The sequence below is a fragment of the Ranitomeya imitator genome, chromosome 9, assembly GCF_032444005.1.
Source record: "Ranitomeya imitator isolate aRanImi1 chromosome 9, aRanImi1.pri, whole genome shotgun sequence".
NCBI classification, from domain to species: Eukaryota; Metazoa; Chordata; class Amphibia; order Anura; family Dendrobatidae; genus Ranitomeya; species Ranitomeya imitator.
The window spans coordinates 135,837,399-135,863,263 of NC_091290.1; the positions used below are offsets into that span (position 1 = coordinate 135,837,399).

A 25,865-nucleotide genomic window follows, 5' to 3' on the forward strand; every position below is an offset into this window, starting at 1 on the left:
ATGATCATTATGTACAATACTACGGCAGCTCCATGCACTTGTACCTGTAGTAAGGGTTAATGGTCCGCCCCTGACCAGTCACCTAGATCGTCCCACGTCCAGTTTTACTATTCCTGTACTGGTTAACCTGGTTGTAAAAGCACGTGTGCCCTGACAGCTGGGGTCGCGCCACATACGTCATCACAAGGGCACTGTGCCCAGGTAATCTGCCAGCAGTTAAGATGGCGGCGGTGGGCGGTTATTTTGTGGAGAGCAGTGTACGAGAGGTGGGCGGGGCTAATTTATTGGATTAAGAGCGCAAGTGTCAGCCTCCAGGTGATTGGCTGAAAAAAATCTTACTGTCACTCGTCTAAGAGGCGGGGAGCTCTGGGATTGGCTGGACGCATGCTGGCTGTCAGTCGTTCTACAAGCCGTGAAAATGGACGTCCAGAGACCGGGTCCGGTATTGGGACCCAACGGGGAGGTAGGGTCTGAACCGAACAGGCCACATACAGCCACCCGGGGAGCAGCGGTGCGAGTGCTGAAGGTGGGCGACTGCCATTGGAGGGGATTGGCTGCATGCACTGGCTCTGTGATTCCCCCTGTCTCTACAGCGACACCTAGCGGGACCAGCCGGCATCTCAGGCGTCAGCTGTCAGTGCAGGGGCCCGTGCTGGGTATACAGCGCTGTATATGGGGGTCTCTATATATACGGGGGCCCGTGCTGTGTATACAGCGCTGTATATGGGGGTCTCTATATATACAGGGGCCCGTGCTGGGTATACAGCGCTGTATATGGGGGTCTCTGTATATACGGGGGCCCGTGCTGTGTATACAGCGCTGTATATGGGGGTCTCTATATATACGGGGGCCCGTGCTGTGTATACAGTGCTGTATATGGGGGTCTCTATATATACAGGGGCCCGTGCTGTGTATACAGTGCTGTATATGGGGGTCTCTATATATACAGGGGCCCGTGCTGTGTATACAGTGCTGTATATGGGGGTCTCTATATATACAGGGGCCCGTGCTGTGTATACAGTGCTGTATATGGGGGTCTCTATATATACGGGGGCCCGTGCTGTGTATACAGCGCTGTATATGGGGGTCTCTATATATACGGGGGCCCGTGCTGTGTATACAGTGCTGTATATGGGGGTCTCTATATATACAGGGGCCCGTGCTGTGTATACAGTGCTGTATATGGGGGTCTCTATATATACAGGGGCCCGTGCTGTGTATACAGTGCTGTATATGGGGGTCTCTATATATACAGGGGCCCGTGCTGTGTATACAGCGCTGTATATGGGGGTCTCTATATATACGGGGGCCTGTGCTGTGTATACAGCGCTGTATATGGGGGTCTCTATATATACGGGGGCCCGTGCTGTGTATACAGTGCTGTATATGGGGGTCTCTATATATACGGGGGCCCGTGCTGTGTATACAGTGCTGTATATGGGGGTCTCTATATATACGGGGGCCCGTGCTGTGTATACAGCGCTGTATATGGGGGTCTCTATATATACGGGGGCCCGTGCTGTGTATACAGCGCTGTATATGGGGGTCTCTATATATACGGGGGCCCGTGCTGTGTATACAGTGCTGTATATGGGGGTCTCTATATATACAGGGGCCCGTGCTGTGTATACAGTGCTGTATATGGGGGTCTCTATATATACGGGGGCCCGTGCTGTGTATACAGCGCTGTATATGGGGGTCTCTATATATACAGGGGCCCGTGCTGTGTATACAGCGCTGTATATGGGGGTCTCTATATTATACAGGGGCCCGAGCTGTGTATACAGCGCTGTATATGGGGGTCTCTATATATACAGGGGCCCGTGCTGTGTATACAGTGCTGTATATGGGGGTCTCTATATATACAGGGGCCCGTGCTGTGTATACAGCGCTGTATATGGGGGTCTCTATATATACAGGGGCCCGTGCTGTGTATACAGCGCTGTATATGGGGGTCTCTATATTATACAGGGGCCCGAGCTGTGTATACAGTGCTGTATATGGGGGTCTCTATATATACAGGGGCCCGTGCTGTGTATACAGTGCTGTATATGGGGGTCTCTATATATACAGGGGCCCGTGCTGTGTATACAGTGCTGTATATGGGGGTCTCTATATATACAGGGGCCTGTGCTGTATATACAGTGTGTGGTGCTGTATATGAGGGTCTCTATATATACAGGGGCCTGTGCTGTATATACAGTGCTGTATATGGGGGTCTCTATATATACAGGGGCCTGCGCTGTGTATACAGTGTGTGGTGCTGTATATGAGGGTCTCTATATATACAGGGGCCTGTGCTGTGTATACAGTGTGTGGTGCTGTATATGGGGGTCTCTATATATACAGGGGCCTGTGCTGTGTATACAGTGCTGTATATGGGGGTCTCTATATATACAGGGGCCTGTGCTGTATATACAGTGCTGTATATGGGGGTCTCTATATATACAGGGGCCTGTGCTGTATATACAGTGCTGTATATGGGGGTCTCTATATATACAGGGGCCTGTGCTGTATATACAGTGCTGTATATGGGGGTCTCTATATATACAGGGGCCTGTGCTGTGTATACAGTGTGTGGTGCTGTATATGAGGGTCTCTATATATACAGGGGCCTGTGCTGTGTATACAGTGTGTGTTGCTGTATATGAGGGTCTCTATATACAGGGGCCTGTGCTGTATATAGTGTGTGGTGCTGTATATGGGGGTCTCTATATATACAGGGGCCTGTGCTGTGTATACAGTGCTGTATATGGGGGTCTCTATATATACAGGGGCCTGTGCTGTATATACAGTGTGTGGTGCTGTATATGGGGGTTTCCTCTATATACGGAAGCCTGTATGTCCTGTATACATGGGTCTCCTCCTCTATATACCTCTGTGTATATGTCCTGTTTACGGGGGTCTCCTATATACCACTGTGTATAGTGTATATGTCCTGTATACAGGGGCCTGTGCTGTATACAGTGTGTGGTGCTGTATATGAGGGTCTCCTCTCTATATATACAGGGGCCTGTGCTGTATATACAGTGTGTGGTGCTGTATATGGGGGTCTCTATATATACAGGGGCCTGTGCTGTATATACAGTGTGTGGTGCTGTATATGGGGGTCTCTATATATACAGGGGCCTGTGCTGTATATACAGTGTGTGGTGCTGTATATGGGGGTCTCTATATGTACAGGGGCCTGTGCTGTATATACAGTGTGTGCTGCTGTATATGGGGGTCTCTATATATACAGGGGCCTGTGCTGTATATACAGTGTGTGCTGCTGTATATGGGGGTCTCTATATATACAGGGGCCTGTGCTGTATATACAGTGCTGTATATGGGGGTCTCTGTATATACAGGGGCCTGTGCTGTGTATACAGTGTGTGGTGCTGTATATGGGGGTCTCTATATATACAGGGGCCTGTGCTGTATATACAGTGTGTGGTGCTGTATATGAGGGTCTCTATATATACAGGGGCCTGTGCTGTATATACAGTGTGTGCTGCTGTATATGAGGGTCTCTATATATACAGGGGCCTGTGCTGTATATACAGTGTGTGCTGCTGTATATGGGGGGTCTCTATATATACAGGGGCCTGTGCTGTATATACAGTGTGTGCTGCTGTATATGGGGGGTCTCTATATATACAGGGGCCTGTGCTGTGTATACAGTGCTGTATATGGGGGTCTCTATATATACAGGGGCCTGTGCTGTGTATACAGTGCTGTATATGGGGGGTCTCTATATATACAGGGGCCCGTGCTGTGTATACAGTGCTGTATATGGGGGTCTCTATATATACAGGGGCCTGTGCTGTGTATACAGTGCTGTATATGGGGGTCTCTATATATACAGGGGCCTGTGCTGTATATACAGTGTGTACTGCTGTATATGGGGGTCTCTATATATACAGGGGCCTGTGCTGTATATACAGTGCTGTATATGGGGGTCTCTATATATACAGGGGCCTGTGCTGTATATACAGTGCTGTATATGGGGGTCTCTGTATATACAGGGGCCTGTGCTGTGTATACAGTGTGTGGTGCTGTATATGAGGGTCTCTATATATACAGGGGCCTGTGCTGTATATACAGTGTGTGCTGCTGTATATGAGGGTCTCTATATATACAGGGGCCTGTGCTGTATATACAGTGTGTGGTGCTGTATATGGGGGTCTCTATATATACAGGGGCCTGTGCTGTATATACAGTGTGTGCTGCTGTATATGAGGGTCTCTATATATACAGGGGCCTGTGCTGTATATACAGTGTGTGCTGCTGTATATGGGGGGTCTCTATATATACAGGGGCCTGTGCTGTGTATACAGTGCTGTATATGGGGGTCTCTATATATACAGGGGCCTGTGCTGTATATACAGTGTGTGGTGCTGTATATGGGGGGTTTCCTCTATATACGGAAGCCTGTATGTCCTGTATACATGGGTCTCCTCCTCTATATACCTCTGTGTATATGTCCTGTTTACGGGGGTCTCCTATATACCACTGTGTATAGTGTATATGTCCTGTATACGGGGGTCTCCTCCTCCATATACCTTTGTGTAGAGTGTATATGTCCTGTATATGGGGGCCTCCTCCTTTTTTATACCGCTGTGTATATGTGCTGCTGGAATAAAATGTGCTCAGTTGGATGAGGATCATTTTTATGATTTTTTACTTTTACAGAGAAACATGAAGCGCAGCGGGAGTAGAAACTGCCTGAGTCAGAAGTGCTGCCTGGGACCACGAGAAAAAGAGTGGCTGAGAGAAGACCCTAGCCGGGGCTGCATCTACGTCTATGAAACGGACCAGACATCCGCCTTCTGTGACCTCCACGTGGTGCTCTGCACTGTGGACACTGCGGCCTCGGACATCCTCCTCGGGGAAGGGACGGACGGACTATACGTGCAGCTGAATGGAGACCTGGTCAGGTGCGTAGGGTGGGGGGTTATGCTCAGTGTAAAGATGGTCAATAGGCACAGGATAGGATGCCATAAACAGCAGCTTGTATCCTGCCGACTCTATCTCTGGAGGACCTGTCCTGTCATGCATTAATATGGACACTGTGCAATACTTCATTTTTCCCAGCGGAGGCGCTGCAGGAAGGCTGTACACTCACTACCGGGTGTCCCCAGAAAATAGATGATCACTGGGGGTTTCGGCAGCACCAGAAAAAAAAAATAAAATAAAACGTTATCAGTCTTGGAACACTAGGAGGAAAAATGAAATGTAAACAGAGGCCCCTGGGATTCTGTTACCCAAAGACCGTGCCCTATTGCACATCCTGTAACCTTATGCGTATGTATTTTATACTTTTTTTTTTTAATTACTATTATTATTATTATTACTTTTTTTTTTAGGAGATTAGATCGTCAAGAGCACCCCCTGCATATGATATACAAGTACTTGTCCGATCTGGGATTTCGGGACACCACAAGGATTCAGGAGGAGGCGGCCCACTCCGATCTCAGCTGCATGATCCGATTTTATAACGGTAAGTGATCAGGTATATAGGATCGGGGTGCGTGAGATAGCTCCGAATTTAGGACAGTGTCTGAAAGTGTCAAAAACAAACAAACAAACAAAAAACTTGTGGGGGGTGTGTATCGTCAATATGACTCAAAACAGTGGGTATTCAAGGGTTAATAACTTCTGTCTCATCGTTGTGGTTGCACAAGCTGCAGATCATTTGGTCAAAAACCATTTACAGCCGTGCGCTTTACTGCCTCCATAACCGGCGGCAGACGACAGGGGAAACAATGCCGACCATCAGGTTTAGGTTACTTTTTACAAAGTTGGTGAAAGTTTAAAGAACGTTTTACTTGCACTTTCTGAAGATTTTATTTATGTTGCAGCTTTAGTTGTTGGGATGTGTTTTTCTTTTTTAGTATGTTTGGCCTTTTTGTTACTTTTTCCAGCATTGCAGACCAGCTGCATTGTCCACATGTCATTGCCGGAGGGTTACTGTGCACTGAATGGTCAGAGGGACTCTGCCTCCAGATCACCTTGTTGCTTTATTGATCCCCTAGCAGACTTGATCCTGTGATCATTTGATCGCTGATATGGTGACCCCCCAGAGATTTTTGTATCTTTCAGAGAAGCCAAGTTCTTTGGAGCAGCTCGATCGGATTCTGCTGTCGGGGGTCTATAACGTGCGCAAGGGCAAAACCCAGCTACACAAGTGGGCGGAGAGGATGGTGGTCCTGTGCGGTACCTCCCTAATTGTATCGTCCGTGAAGGATTGTCAGACGGGAAAGATGCACATTCTGCCCCTCGTGGGTGGCAAGGTTAGACGCCTGGGCCATCGTGGCCACCATAGTGCTGTTATTTCTGAGCTTATGACATTTTATTGTGCTTTCACCTCTGCACTCCATGTGGGAGCCATAAACCAGGGATTGAGGCTCATACAGTCTGCTGCGTTTTACCTTTGTCCTGAATGCCGGGTTAGCACCTTTATTTTACCAGCGGCTTTTATGGGTTTTATGGATGACGTCCATAGCAAATTCCTAATGTCAGTGGTGATGGGAGGTAGTCATTATATTGCAAAAACAAAATTCCTTCTCTTTGCAAAGAATGAGGCTGCAGCTCCCTCTGCTTCTAGCACAGCAGAAGTCCCAGCATCTCCTGCACTAAAGAAGCCGCAACAGTGGAGTTACAGCTCCAGGGGAGGGGAAGGTGCCATCCTGACACAGACCTTCTAGTCTTCCCCAAGTGACTGGTCCTCTGGACATATTAGTTCTCTACCATTACATTTTTTTCCCTTCATCTTTAGATAGAGGAGGTGAAGCGGAGGCCGCACTGCCTGGCCTTCTGTTCTGCCGAGGCGCAAGCACCTACCTACCATGTCAGCTTTGATTCTGCTGCAGAATATCAGCGGTGGCTCCGCCAGGCAACAAAGGTGAGCGGATACACTAGTGACTGCACTGATCCTGGGCTACACCCAGTATTATACTCCAGAGCTGCACTCGCTATTCTGCTGGTGCAGTCACTGTGTACATGCAATACATTACTGATCCTGAGTTACATCCTGTATTACACCCCAGAGCTGCACTCACTATTCTGCTGGTGCAGTCACTGTGTACATACATTACATTACTGATCCTGAGTTACATCCTGTATTATACCCCAGAGCTGCACTCACTATTCTGCTGGTGCTGTCACTGTGTACGTACATTACATTACTGATCCTGAGTTACATCCTGTATTATACCCCAGAGCTGCACTCACTATTCTGCTGGTGCAGTCACTGTGTACATACATTACATTACTGATCCTGAGTTACATCCTGTATTATACCCCAGAGCTGCACTCACTATTCTGCTGGTGCAGTCACTGTGTACATACATTACATTACTGATCCTGAGTTACATCCTGTATTATACTCCAGAGCTGCACTCACTATTCTGCTGGTGCAGTCACTGTGTACATACATTACATTACTGATCCTGAGTTACATCCTGTATTATACCCCAGAGATGCACTCACTATTCTGCTGGTGCAGTCACTGTGTACATACATTACATTACTGATCCTGAGTTACATCCTGTATTATACTCCAGAGCTGCACTCACTTTTCTGCATAAGTATTCAAAATAAGTAATCTATGTACAGTGACTTCACCAGCAGAATAGTGAGTGCACCTCTGGAGTATAATACATGATGTAACTCAGGATCAGTAATGTAATGTATGTACACAGTGACTGCACCCGCAGAATAGTGAGTGCACCTCTGGAGTATAATACATGATGTAACTCAGGATCAGTAATGTAATGTATGTACACAGTGACTGCACCCGCAGAATAGTGAGTGCAGCTCTGGAGTATAATACAGGCTGTAACTCTGGATCAGTAATGTATTGCATGTACGGAGTGACTGCACCCGCAGAATAGTGAGTGCAGCTCTGGTAAGTAGCACAGAGGACATGATAGTACCCTTGGGTGCACATAGGTCAGCTTAATATCTCATGTTCTTTATTTCTACCTTACTGTTATGTGTAGGTCGTCTCTCAGAGATTGAGCACTGTCGATCTCTCTTGCCAAAGCCTGGAGGAGATTCCTGAGCACCTGTTCTACTGTCAGGACATCACTAACCTGAATCTCCGCCACAACTTCCTGCAGCTGCACAGCGCGGCTGGAGTGACCAGTCTTTGCAGGTCGGTCCAGGTCTCCTTATAAGATGACACTGCAGGAGTGGCCGAGTCATGGAGTTGATGATCTCTCCTTTTACATGTTGGTTTTTGCTTTTTTTTCAAGGTTTTCACAGCTGAAAGTTCTGAACCTGTCGCAAAACAGGCTGGGAGACTTCCCCGTCCAGTTATGTGAGATCCCAACTCTCTCGGAGCTGAACCTCTCGTGTAATGGGCTGACTCATTTGCCACCCCAAATTGGGCAGATGCTCAGGTCAGTTCTGGACAAGTGCTGCCATCGTAGACACGGCACATTGTGATTGTCAGAGGGTCTCATTCTGAAGACATGGTCTCTTCAGCTGCAGTTGGCTGTGAGGAAACACTCCGGAGCCGCAGCACTTATCTGTTTGTCAGGCACAGCCACTGACCGTGCAGTTACCCCGTGTGCTCTCCCTCTTTCTTTGCAGCTTGCAGACACTAAACCTTGATGGAAACGGGCTAACATCATTACCGGAGGAGCTCGGCTGCCTGCAGCAGCTTTCCAGCCTGGGCCTCTCCTTCAATGATCTGAGCAGTATACCCCCCGTGTTTGAGAAGCTCTGCTCGGTGGACAGATTGTGCATGGCAGGAAACCGCGTGGAGACATTAGGTTTGCAGACGTTAAGCAGCATGACGCATGTGAAGTCCTTAGACTTGAGGTAAGCTTCTGGAGCGGTGGGATGCGGTTGGTAATCTGCATCATAAACTAAAAATCCGTCGTCCTCCTCTGTAGGATGAATCATCTCACACAAGTCATCGGCACCTTGGAAGGAATAGACCACGTTGCTCAGTTTGATGTCCGGAATAACCTGCTGACATCCCTGGACCTCCGCTGCTTGGGGAACCTTGAGCAATTGCACTGCGAGCGCAACCAGCTGAAGGAGCTGACACTCTGCGGGTTTTCCCTGAGGGCTATTTACGCCACTTCAAACCGTACGTTGCTCATGCAGCGCTCGGCACTCCTTTGCGTGCCGTACTCCGTCAGTCTTACATTTTCCTTTTTTTTTTTTTTTTTTGTAGGGCTGACGTCGGTGAATGTCTACCTGGCTCCTTCCCAGCTGGTCTCTTTAGACTTCTCCAGGTAAGAGCGGGGGCATTCTGGCTCCGACATGGGCACTGCTCACTGTTGGCACCATGGGAGACATTAGTCTTTAACTCCATGCTCCAAAAAACGTGACTAGTTTCTACGTACAATCTGCTCATTTTAAGGAACTGCTTAACATCCGTGCCAGATTGGGTTTGTGCAGCCAAGAAATTGGAAGCTCTCGATCTCAGCTGGAACCTAGTGGCAGAGCTGCCATTGAGGTATATGGGGGGGAAATGGATCCTAGAGCAGATAACGATGGAGCTTTGCTTACTAAATACGTGTTTTCCCTACAGGGTAATGGGGTCTCCCAATCTAAGGAAGCTGCTCCTCGGACATAATCAGCTGAAGAACCTGCCGTGCCCTGCTGACTGCTTCCCGCTGGAAAGTCTGGATGTCCAGCACAATTTACTGAGACACCTTCCTGACTTCCTGTTCGCTGTAGCTGTAAAGTGAGTGGCCGCACAGTTTTGAAAACCCCTTTAAATAATTTTTTTTTTTTTTTTTTTTTAATTGATGGTCTATCAATATTAGATCAGTGGTGCCGATTTTGGAAGAGAGCGGCCATGGTTTTTCTAACCATTCATGTTTTGTTTTAGTCTCAGGTTTCTTAACGCATCTGCAAATGCTCTGGAGTCCCTGCCGTCCATGTGTAGCGGAGAGGAGGCCGGGACGAGGCTGCAGGTCCTCTACTTAACCAACAACCTGCTGACTGATCAGTACGTCCCCTTCTTGACCATACACGTGAACCTTAGGATCCTGCACATGGCATATAACCAGCTGGAAACGTTCCCAGCCAGGTGAGTGCCGGAGACACGGGTGTTTTATGGCCGCCATATACTAGGAAATTCATCCTTTAACAGCCTGGACTTTTTTCTTGCAGCAAATTGAACAAACTGGAGAATTTGGAGGAGCTGAACCTAAGTGGAAACCGGCTGAAGTCCATCCCCAGCACTGTGTCCAACCTCAAGCATCTGCACACCCTCATCGCTCACTCCAACTGCATTAGCGTGTTCCCTGAGATTTTCCATCTGCCGCATATCCAGGTCTCGCCCCCATCTGTATCCTACACAATCAGACCTTCCTGACTCTCCGCTTCTAGCTCTGACCCCCTATTATCTCTCCTCTTCCCCCCTCTCTTACCCCTGCAGGCTGTGCTGCAGCTGTAGACTTGTGTACATGGTGTCATCTCATTGTCACTGACTCGGCCTCTGGCATGAGATGTTGCTGCTCTTTGTTCCTGCAGCTGGTTGACTTGAGCTGTAACAGTCTGATGGAAATCCCGGCGCCCGATACCCTGCCACCCGCGCTGCAAGAGCTGGACCTGAAAGGGAACGGCGACCTGGTGCTGGATCATCAGCTCCACGACATCTTCAGGTATTGTACAAGTCTCTCCTTCTTCGCCATTGTCCTGTACGACACCCCATATTGAATTATGGATATGAAAGCCCCCCCAAAAATCAAGGTCCGTGGTGTAGGGAATAATTTGCTGGGAGTCTGATCACTGGAACCCTCAGCTATCTGGAGAACGGGGCTCTGGAACCATGAAAATATGGCTTTGCACATGCTCCATTCATGGTCTTTACGGAGGCCGAGCGTGCACGCCTGCACTCTAATCAGGACGGGGCGGTAGGGCGACATTCTCTGGGATCCACATTCCAACCTTGAGATTGCTATGGTTCCCAGTGGTCAAACTCCGAGAATTCAGCAAGTTATCCCTTATCTCTCTTATAGGAGAGAACTTCTGAGTTTTTTGGGAAGTGTATGCAAAAATGTGAAAGCCGTTTATTAACCGTTTTTTCTCACATCTTCCTATAGTCACATCCCAATCCTGAAAATCGACAACAAGCCTATGCCTAAGGCCGAGATGTCTGTCACATCCATGCCCTGGAATCACGGGCTGGCGGAGATGTCTGGGCAGAGGAACAAGTGAGTATTGTTCTCCGCCATGTTCGGGATCACTGCCCGCACAGCCGCAGTAATGTTGGCGTCTCTCTCTCAGGCTCTGTGTCTCGTCATTGGCTGTTAGCGATTTTGCGGAGGGGGTGGAGGCCCTGTATGGCATGTTTGATGGAGACAGAAACGAGGAGGTGCCACGTCTATTGCAGTGCACCATGGGAGATGTGCTTCTGGAAGAAGTGCAGCAATCAAACTGCGATCGGACGTTCATGTGCCACACGTTCCTGGTGTCCCACAGGTCTGTGCCTTCTGAATCATGACATTAATATTCCTTCCTTTTGTCCTTCATGCTTTACCCTTCCTTTTGGCATAAATAGATGGGATAAAGTTAGAGATCCATATGGTATAGATATAAATATACATAGATATGGGATAGATCTAGAGAAGACCCTCTGATGACCTTGCTTCCCTTTTCTTCTCCCATTAGGAAGTTGGGGACTGCAGGTCAGAAACTCGGCTCTTCCGCCCTTTTGTGTTACATCGGACACACTGCACCCGAGCACAGTAACAACTTCTCTCTGACTGTGGCCAATGTGGGCACGTGCCAGGCCGTGCTGTGCCGGAATGGGCAGCCACTGGTTTTATCTCGAATGTTCAGCATAGAGCACTGCCGTGAAGATCTTCTGAGGATTAAGGAGCAGAAGGCGATTATCACAGAAGTAGGTCCCCATCTATTTCCCTTCTTTGCACCGTCCACAGTGGGGTCTACAATGATATTTTGCCATTATTTTGTTGTTGTTTTTCTCTTGTAGGACAATAAAGTGAACGGAGTAACCTGCTGCACACGAATGCTTGGCTGCACGTATCTGCACCCATGGGTGCTTCCAGAACCTCACATCACCAAGTTACCCCTTACGGTGCAGGATGAGCTTCTGATTTTAGGAAATAAAGCGTTGTGGGAGCACGTGCCGGTCGCAGAAGCTGTACAGACCATTCGGCATTTGCCAGATCCCCTTTCAGCTGCTAAGAGGCTTTGCACTTTAGCACAAAGTTATGGGTGCCCGGATAATGTTGTCGCCTTGGTGGTCTGTCTTAAAATCGGAGAGGATACTTGTACTTGTGAAATGCACACTCTGTCTTTACCCAGTCCGTTGGGCTTGGCCTCCGGAGGGGCCCCAAAGGAATCTCCAGACTCGGTGACTCCATCTTCGAGTAGCGGCATTGCCTCGGAGTTCAGCAGCGAGATGTCTGTATCGGAGGTGAGCAGCGAGGTCGGTTCCACGGCCTCGGATGAACACGCTGTGGCCGGAATGGATGGAGGCGTCATCCTCAGGCCGGAGCGGAGATGTAGTCTCCATCCGGTTCCCTCTGCCAGCACTTTTCAGCGGCAGCCATCATGTGCCACTTTCTCCAGCAACCAGTCGGAGAACGGTCTGGACAGCGACGACGATCTGCAGGCCGAGGGGCTTCATACTGGCAGCCGGGTGGAGGTAGAGGTGGATATTCACTGCAGCAGGCAGCACTCCCCAGAACCTTCTGTGTTTCAGGAATCGGACGAGGATTGCGGTGGAATATCCCTGTACATCCTTCATCAGGATGCCATCAATCACAACCAAACATCCGGCCACGACAGGGACGATCTTCCTTCCTCCTCCTCTGCGTCTTGCCTCTATCGGAAGAAACACTCCAACGGCTCCGTCGTGCCCCTGGAAGAAATCCTTAACCTCATTGAGGTGGCCTCTGAGGCTCCTAAGAAAAAAACTGGCTACTTCTCGGCACCTTCACAGCTGGAACCAGAGGATCACTTTGTCATTCCTCCACACCTGGAAAACGAGGTTCGCCAGCAATTAAATGACTTAGAATCCGGAATCGAGGATCAAACCAATGGTCTGGAAGAGTTTGACACCGCTTTGTGACCAAGAACTAAGGATTGATCACATCAGTGACTCCCCTGGTCCAAAAATTGCACATTTTTACACTTGTCACTCTTAATATCCCGTAATGTGCGGCACATGTATTTGCCAATCGCAGCATACTCATTCAAAGCCAAATGTTTCATTTTTTTTTATTATTATTTATTAATTATTTTTTAATTCCAGATTCTTGAGCCAATGAACAAATGTGAATTTATTCCAAATAATCTATATTTTTTAACCCCTTGGTCCTATAGGTACTCAGACTTGACCGATTCACCTCCCTGGAAAGGAGTGGACGAACTTCTGCGATGACTGGGTGCTGCCACTTAACCCTTGTCCTCTACTAAGAGTTTTCTGGATTTGATAAAGGGTAATTTTCTCTATACCTCTAAGGCTGCCGAGCCGAAAACCCAAACTGACGAGCCGTGCTGTGGACAAATCTGTCCTGTTGGAGCATTATCCAACCAATATCATTATCTCGAGACCCTATGGCATAACCAGATGCCTGTGCCTCCAGGTGTCGAGTAGCTTATTCTGCATATTTACTGACTTTTTTTTGCAGCGACTGATGCACTTTGCAGTCACTAATAAGCTAAGAATGAAGGACATTTTTTGGGAATGTTTCCGTTGGGATCACTTTTCCTGAGCCATTCTCGATCAGTACACTTTTTTTTTTTTTTAATTATGGATTCTTTTTCTTGGGAGTTTTTGCATCTGAGTCAGCATTACCAACCATAAGGAGATCGGTCCTATAGGCCAAGGATTCGTACATTCCCGTTGGATTATCTGAGATGTCCGTTAAACATGCAATTTTATTAATTATTTTTTTTTTAACGATCAAATATTCGTGCCGATCGTCTTGCCTAGTTTTATGACCAGTGGACATGAGCCAATGGTGATTTATTTTATATATGCACTTTGAACTCGGGTTATGGAAGGAGCCGAGACTGCGCCTAATGCAACAAGAGAAACCTTCGAGACATCCCGTGGCCCGGACCACGTCCGATATTGCTAGAAACTTGTCAGATTTGCACTAAATGCTTTATAAATCCCGCTGTTTGCATTGCTGTCCTCCGGGCGACTTATTACCCAGCTTTGGTTGTGAATGATCCATATCTCGGCCCGGACTAGAGCTCATTTTCCACGATGCGTCGCGAGCTTCCGTGCCGTTCCTGATGTGAGTGGAGTCGTCATTGTTCCTACTGTTATTGCTTGGTTTAATATCAATGCCTTGTTGCCACAAGAAAATGTAGAAGAAAAGGCACATACTGAGATTTTTTTTTTTATTTTTTAATGCCCCGGGGGCTACTATGAAATATCAGTTTGGCTTAGTCAGGTCTGGTATCGTGGCTGTAGACGCCATGAAGTCTGCACCTACGATGTCATTGATGGCGATGTTAAATTATGGGAAATTAAACACTGACTGGAGTAATTAAATCACTCCCCTGCAGCCCAATAACAAGGTTCCAATGGCAAGGGCCCACCCCCTCGACTGCCATCTTTAGAGTGTGGAAGGAAACCCACACAAACCCGGTGAGATTCCCCCATTCACAGTTTCCCTTTCCACCATTTAACATGAGTATCTAAGTGAGAGGTAAATTATCTCTGCCCCTGCATTTTCTCTCCGCCCACGAGGAGCGCTTTAAGCAAAATGTACTTAAAATAAGCTTCGGACATGTGGAATAGATTGTAAAGACAGTCAGCGGATTGAGATAAAACCTCATCCACATGTCAGAAGATGGTTTTAGGAGACGTGAAGGACATATGATATCATGGGATAGGCCTTACCTGCTGCACCAAACGTGACCGAAGCAATGGACTACAATCCAGCTTTATACGCATCTCGATCCCTGCTTGAATATGTTGATCTGGAACTGAAAATAGATTGCGAAACGTGTCTGGTCTTGCACTGGTGTGGGGGGGTTATTTTATGGACACAGCCCGCACCCCTCGGGGGAGGGAAGCCAAAGAAATGACAGCCTCTGAAGCCATTATTTGTACATTTTTATTTTAGCAAAAGCAATAATATTGTGTGTGTGTATATATGTACAAGTTTTCATTTTAACATTTCTTGATTTTAGGCTTTGCTGGTGTAGAAATTAATAATAAAAAAAAATGTCAAACATATGCTCTGTCCCTGATTATTAACTGCTGTTAATTTAATAATTAAAAAAAAAAATCTATCCTAGATTAAAAATGAAATGTTACCTGCGTTCACGTCGCTAATTTAGGAAATGACCAGAAAACAGCAAAAGATGCTGTGGGGGTTGGAGTTGATTATGGGAATGGGCTCCAAGGACCTGCTTCTTTTCTGTGGTGCTGTTGCGATCCCATTACATTTTTTTTAATCAACCTTTAAACAGCCCTTTAAGGGAATATTCCCATGGTAAATAGTAATGCTAGAATTAGTCATCCCTTTATTATGGGTAGGGGGTCCCATTGAGGGAATAAAAGGGGAGGCAACAGCATTGATTTAAATGTTGCATCCTCCATTTCAGAATTATTTTTACACCTTCAGGGTCTTTTTTCTTCTTTAAATACATGTATTTTAGGCTAAAAAGAATTCTTGCAATTGGTCTTAGTGAAAAATTTTGCACCGTTTTGCTGCAGAATGAGTTAAGTGAGAACAGTCATGTGCCTTTCTCTGAGCTCCTTGCTTTATCAGCTCAGCTTTAATGTGATCATAAAAAAGCAGGAAAACAAACAAAAACCAAATTTAAATAAAACCTGATTGCAATAAATGTTTTTCCATAAGAAAATGTGCTTATCTACAGTTTTCCCCTGAACAGCGCCTGGCCAGACCCGCATACTTTACAGTGAGTGGCAGGAGGCACTAAATTAGGGTATGTAAGAATTAAGTGCTGGTTTAATAAAACATACTCAACTTGTCCCAAAAAAATATATATACATTTTGCTGGAGTGACCGAGGCTTCAGAACTACCGTAGCTCTTTGGCCTCATTTGCATTTTCACTTAAACTGTGATTTCTCAGTATAGGAGGAACGGACCTGCCAGGTAAAGGTATTTCTTGACTTGTCTTTCAATGAGCTACAGGCAAATATTAAATTTTGGGGGTATTCCCTTTGTTACTAGAATTGCCCTTTAAGCAGCAGAAAAGATATTGTATGTAGTTTCTATAACAGGAGTGTCGAGCTGCACTTTCTTAAAATATAAATGATGTACAATTCAGCTACTTCTGGCGATATGGAGGTTATGATCTTATCAGGGATCACTGCTGCAGAGCCTTCTTCTCCTGGTATGCCCGGGCAGCGAGCACAACGCTGGCGACGTATAATAGAAGCAATATGATGGCAAAGGTTGCGGCTCCTCCGTCTGTCCCGGCCAGGTTGCAGTTCATCCACGTGAGTCCGTTTCTGGCGTATAACCTCTCTCTCTTCTTGCACACGTCAGTGGAATTTATTTGGAGAGCAAAATGTAGAAAGACACCTACCGCAGCTCCGTAACCCAGCGACGCCACCGTGCTGAAAACAGCCTCAATCAGGAGCCATTTCTGTGATAGATCGAGAAGATGCCTGGATCCATGAGCCAAGATGGCAAGTGTCAAGGTCCCTGTTAGCAAACATACTGTCAGGCCTCCGTATATCAATGGGGCCCGCAATAGCGTGAATTCCTGGTCCAACTGACGCACCTCCTGCAGCTCCTGACCCTCGAAGGGGTAATAACCACCTCCAAAGCCGCCACTTGCCATGCCGGCACTGAACCCAGAGAGGGAGAAATGGGAGGCGACTATACAAATCAGAACCAGAGCATTGAGGATCACCTCCAACATCTGCAGAATACCTAGGTAAGAAAGAGAAGAGGCTGAGAACCCGCTTTCCACGTCTTACACCAAGAAACACCATGATCAGTTAAAAGACCAAGAGCTTGGAAGGTGAAGGACTGTGATTGGTAGACGTCGGTAAAGTTCCATGCAATAATCATCACTGATTGTAAATGTTAGTACAGTTCTGTGCAACAATCATCACTATGATTGATAGGCATCAGTACAGTTCTGGTTCTATGCAATTATCACTATGATTGATAGACGTCAGTACTGTTCTGAGCTATAACCATCACTATGATTGGTAGACCAATATGGTTCTGTGCAATAATCATCAGTATGATTGATAGATGTCAGTACGGTTCTGTACAATAATCATCACTATGATTGACAGACGTTGGTACGCTTCTGCGCTATAATCATCACTATGATTGTAGACGTCGATATGCTGCTGTGCTATAAAAATCACTGAGTGATAGACGTCAGTACGGTTCTGATTCTATGGAATAATCATCACTATGATTGGTAGACTTCAATATGGTTCTGTGCTATAATCATCACTATGATTGATAGACGTCAGTACGGTTCTGGTTCTATGCAATAATCATCACTATGACTGGTATACTTCAATATGGTTCTGTGCTATAATCATCACTATGATTGATAGACGTCAGTACGATTCTGTGCAATAATCATCACTTTATACACATGAACTAATCTCTGCAACTCCTGAGGTTCCTTCCAAGACAGAAACTCAGTAATACAAACCCTCATTGATAAGATTCATCTTTGCAGACTTTTTTTTATTATTATTTATGCCTTCAATGCATCCAAAGTAAAGCAAAAAATAAAATTTTGTAGCTAAATCTCTTTTGGTGATCAAAGTCCACTACTTTTTAAGAATGTACATTTGGTAGGTTATCAAACAGAGGTGTCTCAGATTACACAGGGTTTAAGTGTAGTCTGTTGCCACAGAAACACATATGTCTGCATAGGAACTGCTGTCACAAATAGGTAGTTTTAGCAAAGACTATGAGCAACGTTGCTTCAATTTTTTTTTTTTTTTTAAGACAAGACAACTGTAAACCAGGTATTGAATTTAATTAGTAGCTTTTAATAAAGCACATCAAATATCTGGACTGGCTGGGTTTATTTTTTATTTAAACATTTTATTTATTGAATTATAAAAGGTGAAAAAAAAAAAAAAGTGACTGTTCCTAGGCAGAGCTCACGCAGGAATACTGCATTCACTCCCTGGATGTGACAGAAATAGGAAGCTGTCACCGACTGCCACCTGATTCCAGAGGAGGCAGGCTGTCAAAATCCTTTGAGTGACTGCAGAAGACGTGAAGCAAGATTTGGTGTCAGCAGGCACTGAGATTTCAGTTTGCGCATACTAAACGCTGAAGGTCTCCATGCCCAAATTCCAAGATGCAATCTCTATTGCCCCAAAAGCACAAGAAAAGTCACTTCCAATATGCTGAAAACAATATAAAATAAGCCACGGATGTTTGGGGATTCTGTTTGCTTCACATTTGCATCAAGTCACAACAACAAGACGGGCATCAGGTCTCAACAGCCAGAGGGGCTCTACTAAGTCCTAAAGAAGTTTGTCATGAAGATGTGAATAATCCTGACACTGTAGTAGTCGGTAAATTTATCAGTTTTGTTCTGACTTTGGAAAAGACACTTGTTAGATTAGTTGTGTTGAGATATTAACATTGTTCCTGTTTTTTTTTTTTTTGTTTAAACCGAATTTGCAATAAAGTAGGTGGAATTACAATTAATGGAAACCCTACAATCGCTGTGAAGGACCTGAGCTAAATAACGACAACTCCTTTTAAATCGTCATTTTCACACTAATGATTAATAATCATTTTAATGTTTTGATAAGTTTTTTTATTTTATACAAATATTAAAAAAACAAAAAACAAAGCTCTACAATGGAGAGTATAAAGCATGTTGCATGTATGTACAAGATGGGTAGGGAGGGGTATAAGGGACTAGAATTCAGTGATGTTAACTGGCTTCTTTTTCTGGAGACGAACCGCACGGAAACCCTTCACGGCGAGAACGGCGCTCATAAAGAAGGCAATGATGGCCATGCAAGCAAAGAGGGCGGCAGCGATGTCAGCCCCATGTAAGGCGCAGGTGAAGCCCTGGTAGCCTTTGCTGCTGTACAGCGCCTCCCGGTCTTTGCACACCTGAGTATCGTAAGCGTCCTGCAGGCGCTTGAAGTAGAAATAAAGAGCGGGCATGTAGCCCACGGCTATGGCGATGTCTAGGCCGCACTCCACCAACAGGCACACAGGCCAGCGCCACGGGACCCGCAGCACACCGAGGAGGACCATAAGGCAACTGAAAGCCATAAGAGCGCCCCCAAAGGCCATGGAAGCGGTGACAGTGGGAAGCTTCAGATTGTAAAACTGGACGTCTAGCTCTTGAGCCTTCTCTCCATCTGCACCGCTAAAGCCGCTGTAGGCCCCCCCAAACTGGTAATAATAAATTCCTCCCAGGTTAGTGATGCCAGTGAAGCCCCCTGTGGAGTTGTAGGACACGGAGCAGCATATCAGGATCAGCATGTTCAGCAGAACTTCCACAAGCTGACAGCAAGCTGAAAAGATGGAGACGTTAGAGGGTTAACACGGATCAGAAGACAACAGGCGACGGAGCTGCACAAAAACCTGATCAATACTGCAGAGCGAGAAAGGGAGCGGCATAGTGGTCCAGAAACGTCCCTACAAACCAGTCTGTTAACGCCGATCCTAAACTTCCAAAATAACGGACACTTAGCGGGACGTAAACCATCTTCGCCACCATCCCTTTCTGCAACATTTACCAGATTATTTTTGTACATGGTGGAGAATCTCTTTAAATACTTTTACACTTATCGGGTTTTTTGCAGCCCGTTATTGCGGGTCTTTTTTGTGGGCCGTATTGCTGCAATTTTCATGGACTGCCGCAATAACAGACCTCAAAAAACTTGCAGATCGCCGTTTTTCGTGTTCCCAATACTATAGCAAATGTATTGGGGGAAAAAAAATGGCGGTCCGCAAAACCTGAAGTCACGGTGCACTGCAAAAACAACCTTCCGTTGTTTTTGCGGCCCCATTGATTTACAATGGGGGCCGTGTCCATAAGCCGAGAAAAAGATAGAGCAGGCTCGATCTTTTTTCACGGCCGTAAATACGGCCCTACGGCACGCCGCGGAATTATTATTGCGGCCCAATAGAAATCTATTGGGGCCGCAAAATCCCGGCAAGTGTAAGAGAAGTCTTAGGCAACTTTAGAAAACATCCATTGTAAAGAGGAGTAAAAAAGTAAAACAACAACCTGAGCTTCACTCACAGGTCCCACTCGGAGTCTCTGTTGCTCGCAATTTTGGATATCGTCTGCAGTGCTGATGTAATGTGAACAGCGCTGCAGCCAATCTGTGAGCAGCTCATGCTAGTTATTTGGGTAGATCAGCTGAGCTCAGTGATTGGCTGCAGAGTTATTGATGTGATGTCACCGCTGCAGACAATATCAGACACCAAAACTCAGGGAGAGTGATTAAGGAAAAATGCAGCCATGGAAGAAGTTCTTCTTGGGGGATCCCCTTTAGATTGTCAGCTTTGTTGCCGAGTGGCGGACGTGCAATTTGTCACCTACAGGCTAAGGTAGCATTCATTCTACTGGATACCAGTTTGCTATTCACCAGCGACTAATTCATGAGGACCTACACTGATCAGCGGTTGTCATCATTTTATTCCCGCTGCTACCCTGAATATTTCGGTTTTTTTTTTTAAATCTGCCACACTGATCCAAAGATTAGGGTCTTTTTATTCAGTGCTAATGTGTAGGTTCCTTACCAAGGGGGCTGTGCTGATAGGGTAGCAATGCAGAACAGCCTGAAGACACGCCCCTGAGGATCCTGGGAACCACAAGCTAAATAAAAAGTGCCTGTCTCTCTAGATCCTTAAGGAGGATTTAAAAAAAAGCTGAGATAGATTACTCAAGGCAGAAGGAGGAATAAGTGAAAAAAATGGACACTTTTGACCAGGTCATGGTTAAGGGTTGTTAACAAAAATAACAACTTAAAACCTACCTATAAGATAGGAAATAAGTGTCTGATTGCTGCAGACGCCACCGCTGAGACCATCTTCTTCAGTCTCATTGCACATGTTCAAAACGATTCAAGCCGAGCTTGATCCCCCGTTCTCCTGATTGTGGCGGCAGCCCCTGCGATCAGACACTTGTCAATTGATATATGCATAAGCGATAGGCTGACATTCTGGGAACACCCCTTTAAGTTAACTCTTACATGGTCTGGGTGTGCATTTGGCAGGTTCACTTTAAAAGGGTATTTACTCCCATGTGATTCGGAACTTGCTTCCTTCATCATCAAGATGCTTTATTATGTGGTTTATTTGCATAGATGGATGTGGGATGCTTTCACTTATCAGTGTACCTCTTAAAAATTAATGGTGACATCTGATTGGTTAATATAAATAACTTCACTTTCTTGTACTCTTAATACCTCTCCCCAATGTTGGTGCTGCAGCTGTTACTATTGGTCTAGTAAGTTACCATGAGCAGAAGGAAGCAGGAAGAAACTTGAAAGGAGAAAAATCCCTTTAAAGGGTATGTTAAATTGAGTTTAATACTTTGTAAAAGAAATCCTTGAGTTCATCTGATTCTGAAGCTTTTTTTCATTTTCCGCTGTGTCCCTCCATTGCAGAGATATCTACATTTGTCATTTCTAGAGTGCAACATGTGAAATCTCTGCTTGGGCTTTTGTTCATAGTCTTCTCTGTGGGTGCTCTCACTCTTCTCTTCTAGATGCTGCCAATCACAGCTCAGCAGCTGATCTGCCAGTCTGAAATGCTGAGCTGTGATTGGCAGCCTCTGGTGAGGAAGGGGTGAAAGCACATGCCCCCTAGAGAAGACTGTGAAGTAACGCCCAGTTGGATGCAAACAGAAATTTCACATATTTCACAGAAGTAACAAATGTGAATATCTTTGCAATGGAGCGACGCAGCAGAAAAAGAAAAAATGTTGCCAAAGCAGAGGACCTCAGGGAATTTTACCAGGTATTTAAATCCATTTTTTATCATGAAGTGACAGGTCTCTTTTAAGTCATATTTCACGTCCTGCGGTTCATGTGTTCAGATTTTAACTTTGCCACCATAGGAAAGCAGGGCGACAACCATTATGGAAGCTGTAATTGCTGCCAATTTTGCTAAAAAACGGATCCGGTGTACATAGTGAAAAAAATGGATGCAAACTGATGCACCGGATCAGTTTTTTTTAGCTGGATCCGGCTCTATGTACTGCGCATGGTTTTTGAGTTCCGGGGGGGGGGGGGGGGGGGTGGGGGGGAGAGAGAGAGCGAGAGAAAGAGATCGAAAACAAAGCTTCTGGGCATGCTCAGTGTGTTAAAAACGGATTCGGTCGCTGGAAGTGTTCTTTCACACATCAGTTCCATGCGTTTGCCGGAAATGTTCCTTCAGGCTTTTTCGCCGGACACAAAAAACGTTGCAGGAGACGTTTTTTGTGTCTGGCAAAAAAGCCTGAAGGGACGGATCCGGCACAAAACGGATGAAACGCATGTCCTTCAGGCACAATCCGGCAGTAATACAACTCTATGGGGAAAAAACGGATCAGGCGTAAGAAAAAAACTGATCCAGATTGTGCCTGAAACTGCCGGATTGTGCCTGAAACCAAAAACCTGATGTGTGAAAGCAGTCTACGAAATGTGCCATGTTTTTTAAAATCTCGTGCACTCTATTGTGCCAAGATTCGATTTCTCACATACACACAGAATAGTCGTTAAGCTTCTAATTGTGGGGGGCTCCCCAAGCACTGGCGATGACAGGAACAAGGAGGCAATATGTGCGCTGCCATCCTGTCTACAGAACTTCTGAAGGTAGACTGAGACCCAAGGAGAATAAATGAAAAATTTACATAAGGGACTCGATGACCCCGAATATGGTGAATGTCGGGGGCGGGGTCCCAGCGTTCAGATCCCCTACAATCAGAAACTGACCACTATGTGGCCCTTTAGTTGTTGCAGAATTACATTTCTGACCATACCTGGACATGCATGGTGGAAGTTGTAGTTCTGCACCTGCAGAGGTTGGGAATCACTGACAGAAGTGCACAAGATCCCGGCTTATCTTGGCTTAGTGCGTTATTTGCCTCCCATCACACAATTTACAAGACTCAATTATGAGCGACAACATGCAAATAAAAATACCAGAGGAAACGCAGTAAGCCGAGAGTGACTCAAGGTGCAAAGTCCAGGAAATGGTGACAATCAATCAATTATCAAAAAAGAAAAGTCAGCGGATTCTGAACACAACGAGAAAGGAGAGGACAGAAACAGACGACTCAAGAAGACAAGTTACATATATTGGGCCTCATTTATCACAGTCGTCATAGACCATACTGCCCAAGAACGGCGATATCTTCAAACCTATAGGTGTAAGGTGAGGCGAATAGACGGGGAAATGTCCCCAACAAAGCCATGAAGTGTCCCACCAGGACAAAAAAAAAACAAACCATATATTATGGGGCTGATATATCCGTGTGCGCCACAAAAGTAAGAAAAGATGATTGAAAAGTGTTCAAAAAATGTTATGCCACTTTTTTTTTTTCTTAACGCCAGCAGGGTTTTTTATTTTGTGCAGAGCTTTGCAGAGGGATTCATTTTAAATTTATGGTGCAAATTAAGACAGAAATGTAATCTAGCCCATGCCCAAATTTGGAGAAAAAAGGCGCCCAATTAATTTAGTGGCGCCCGCCTGCTAAGGAGTTTGGTGAACCCTGGATCAACAATGGCAGGAAAACGCCGACGTTAATTCCTCCCTTAAGGAATGTGCACACAGTGCTGTTTTTCTCAAAGCGTCTTCTTTACCTTCTTTTTATTTTTTTCTTGGGTGGAATTTGTGCATTATTTGCTGACATTACAGTATTTTCCGCTTTGCAGAGATCGGGACATTATAAGAATGGAGCGCCATCTTTGCTCTTGGACATTTCCTCTAATTTTCTTACAAGAACAATGGAGAAGAAAGAGCAGGGCGGATGCGAGGACGACTTTTTTTTCCCTTACTGTGCCCTGCCCTTTTTTCTACAAACTCGAATTGCCAAAAAACATTCATATCAGCGTGAAGAACAAGAAAAGCCACTTTAGGAGGACAGAGTTCGCTCCTGTGTCAGGAGGGGGTGCAGGAGGGACATGATTTTTGCTTGGTCACGTATATGACATTTGCAGAGGGCTGCAGCTTTGGATGTGACCGGAGAAGGAGATATAATGTAAGATCAGTATCAGATGTGTCAGGCAATAGTAAAAGTACAGTAACTACTCGGCCATTTATTACTACTTCACAACACAAAAATACAATCCCAGGAAGAAAAAGGTTAAATTAATTCTATACAGTCCCACCAATACTATATGATGTGACACTAATAGGTAACTCACCTCGTCCTGTGCACAGATATTTGCACTTATGACAATCTAGGATGCCGCCTTCTCTTTCAGCTTCGTAATATTCCAGCTCGTGCAGTTCATCACCATGAGGAGAAAAAGACCTGAGGGGCAAATTGTAATAAGGGTCAGCTTTATCAATTCATAAGAAGAAATCACAAAGGGGGAAGAATGAATAAATGTGGGGCACATATAAAAAAGCCAAACGAAAAATAAAAAAATAGAGAAGTGCAATAGTAGTTATTATACTGCCCCTATATACAAAAATATAACTACTATAATGCTGCCTCTGTGTACAAGAATATAACTACTATAATACTGCTCCTATGTACAAGAATATAACTACTATAATACTGCTCCTTATGTACAAGAATATAACTACTATAATACTGCTCCTTATGTACAAGAATATAACTACTATAATACTGCTCCCTATGTACAAGAATATAACTACTATAATACTGCCCCTATGTACAAGAATATAACTACTATAATACTGCTCCCTATGTACAAGAATATAACTACTATAATACTGCCCCTATATACAACAATATAACTACTATAATACTGCTCCCTATGTACAAGAATATAACTACTACAATACTGCTCCTATGTACAAGAATATAACTACTATAATACTGCCCCTATGTACAAGAATATAACTACTATAATACTGCCCCCTATGTACAAGAATATAACTACTATAATACTGCTCCCTATGTACAAGAATATAACTACTACAATACTGCTCCTATGTACAAGAATATAACTACTATAATACTGCTCCCTATATACAACAATATAACTACTATAATACTGCTCCCTATATACAACAATATAACTACTATAATACTGCCCCTATATACAAGAATATAACTACTATAATACTGCCTCTATGTACAAGAATATAACTACTATAATACTGCTCCCTATATACAAGAATATAACTACTATAATACTGCTCCTATGTACAAGAATATAACTACTATAATACTGCTCCTATGTACAAGAATATAACTACTATAATACTGCTCCCTATGTACAAGAATATAACTACTACAATACTGCTCCTATGTACAAGAATATAACTACTATAATACTGCTCCCTATATACAACAATATAACTACTATAATACTGCTCCCTATATACAACAATATAACTACTATAATACTGCCCCTATATACAACAATATAACTACTATAATACTGCCCCTATGTACAAGAATATAACTACTATAATACTGCTCCCTATATACAACAATATAACTACTATAATACTGCTCCCGATATACAACAATATAACTACTATAATACTGCCCCTATATACAACAATATAACTACTATAATACTGCCCCTATGTACAAGAATATAACTACTACAATACTGCTCCTATGTACAAGAATATAACTACTATAATACTGCCCCCTATGTACAAGAATATAACTACTATAATACTGCTCCCTATGTACAAGAATATAACTACTATAATACTGCTCCCTATGTACAAGAATATAACTACTACAATACTGCTCCTATGTACAAGAATATAACTACTATAATACTGCT

At 44.9% G+C, this 25,865-nt stretch overlaps 2 protein-coding genes across 6 annotated transcripts in view; one reads left to right on the forward strand and one right to left on the reverse strand.

The window, feature by feature from the left end:
• The first annotated feature begins 384 nt into the window (after positions 1–384).
• On the forward strand, positions 385–15,178 carry PHLPP2 (PH domain and leucine rich repeat protein phosphatase 2). Its single transcript, XM_069739132.1, has 19 exons — positions 385–526; positions 4,675–4,919; positions 5,349–5,482; positions 6,085–6,275; positions 6,761–6,886; positions 7,986–8,140; positions 8,241–8,387; positions 8,581–8,811; positions 8,886–9,085; positions 9,173–9,233; positions 9,362–9,457; positions 9,533–9,688; positions 9,836–10,036; positions 10,120–10,282; positions 10,483–10,613; positions 11,055–11,165; positions 11,239–11,433; positions 11,623–11,854; positions 11,948–15,178. The coding sequence occupies exons 1-19, from the start codon at positions 419–421 to the stop codon at positions 13,049–13,051; spliced, it is 3,987 nt and encodes a 1,328-aa protein (XP_069595233.1). The 5' UTR covers positions 385–418; the 3' UTR covers positions 13,052–15,178.
• The window catches only part of MARVELD3 (MARVEL domain containing 3), a 146,202-nt gene continuing 135,377 nt past the window's right edge, over positions 15,041–25,865 (reverse strand). For 3 of the 5 annotated variants that reach the window (XM_069739145.1, XM_069739143.1, XM_069739144.1), the window contains 2 exons: positions 24,294–24,403; positions 18,680–19,445 (listed from right to left, as the gene is read on the reverse strand). In XM_069739145.1, coding sequence (XP_069595246.1) covers positions 18,835–19,445; positions 24,294–24,403 — 721 coding nt within the window. In that variant the 3' untranslated portion in view covers positions 18,680–18,834. Of the gene's footprint in view, positions 16,852–18,679; positions 19,446–24,293; positions 24,404–25,865 lie in introns of those variants that run through there. The other 2 variants (XM_069739146.1, XM_069739147.1) reach the window with 1 other exon arrangement.

Excerpts from the sequence above, each read along its gene's own strand:
- PHLPP2 (XM_069739132.1), top strand. The coding sequence starts at position 419 with ATGGACGTCCAGAGACCGGGTCCGGTATTGGGACCCAACGGGGAGGTA. Across the intron at positions 6,887-7,985 it reads GGCTCCGCCAGGCAACAAAG|GTCGTCTCTCAGAGATTGAG; the intron begins GTGAGCGGATAC and ends TGTTATGTGTAG. Across the intron at positions 9,086-9,172 it reads TATTTACGCCACTTCAAACC|GGCTGACGTCGGTGAATGTC; the intron begins GTACGTTGCTCA and ends TTTTTTTTGTAG.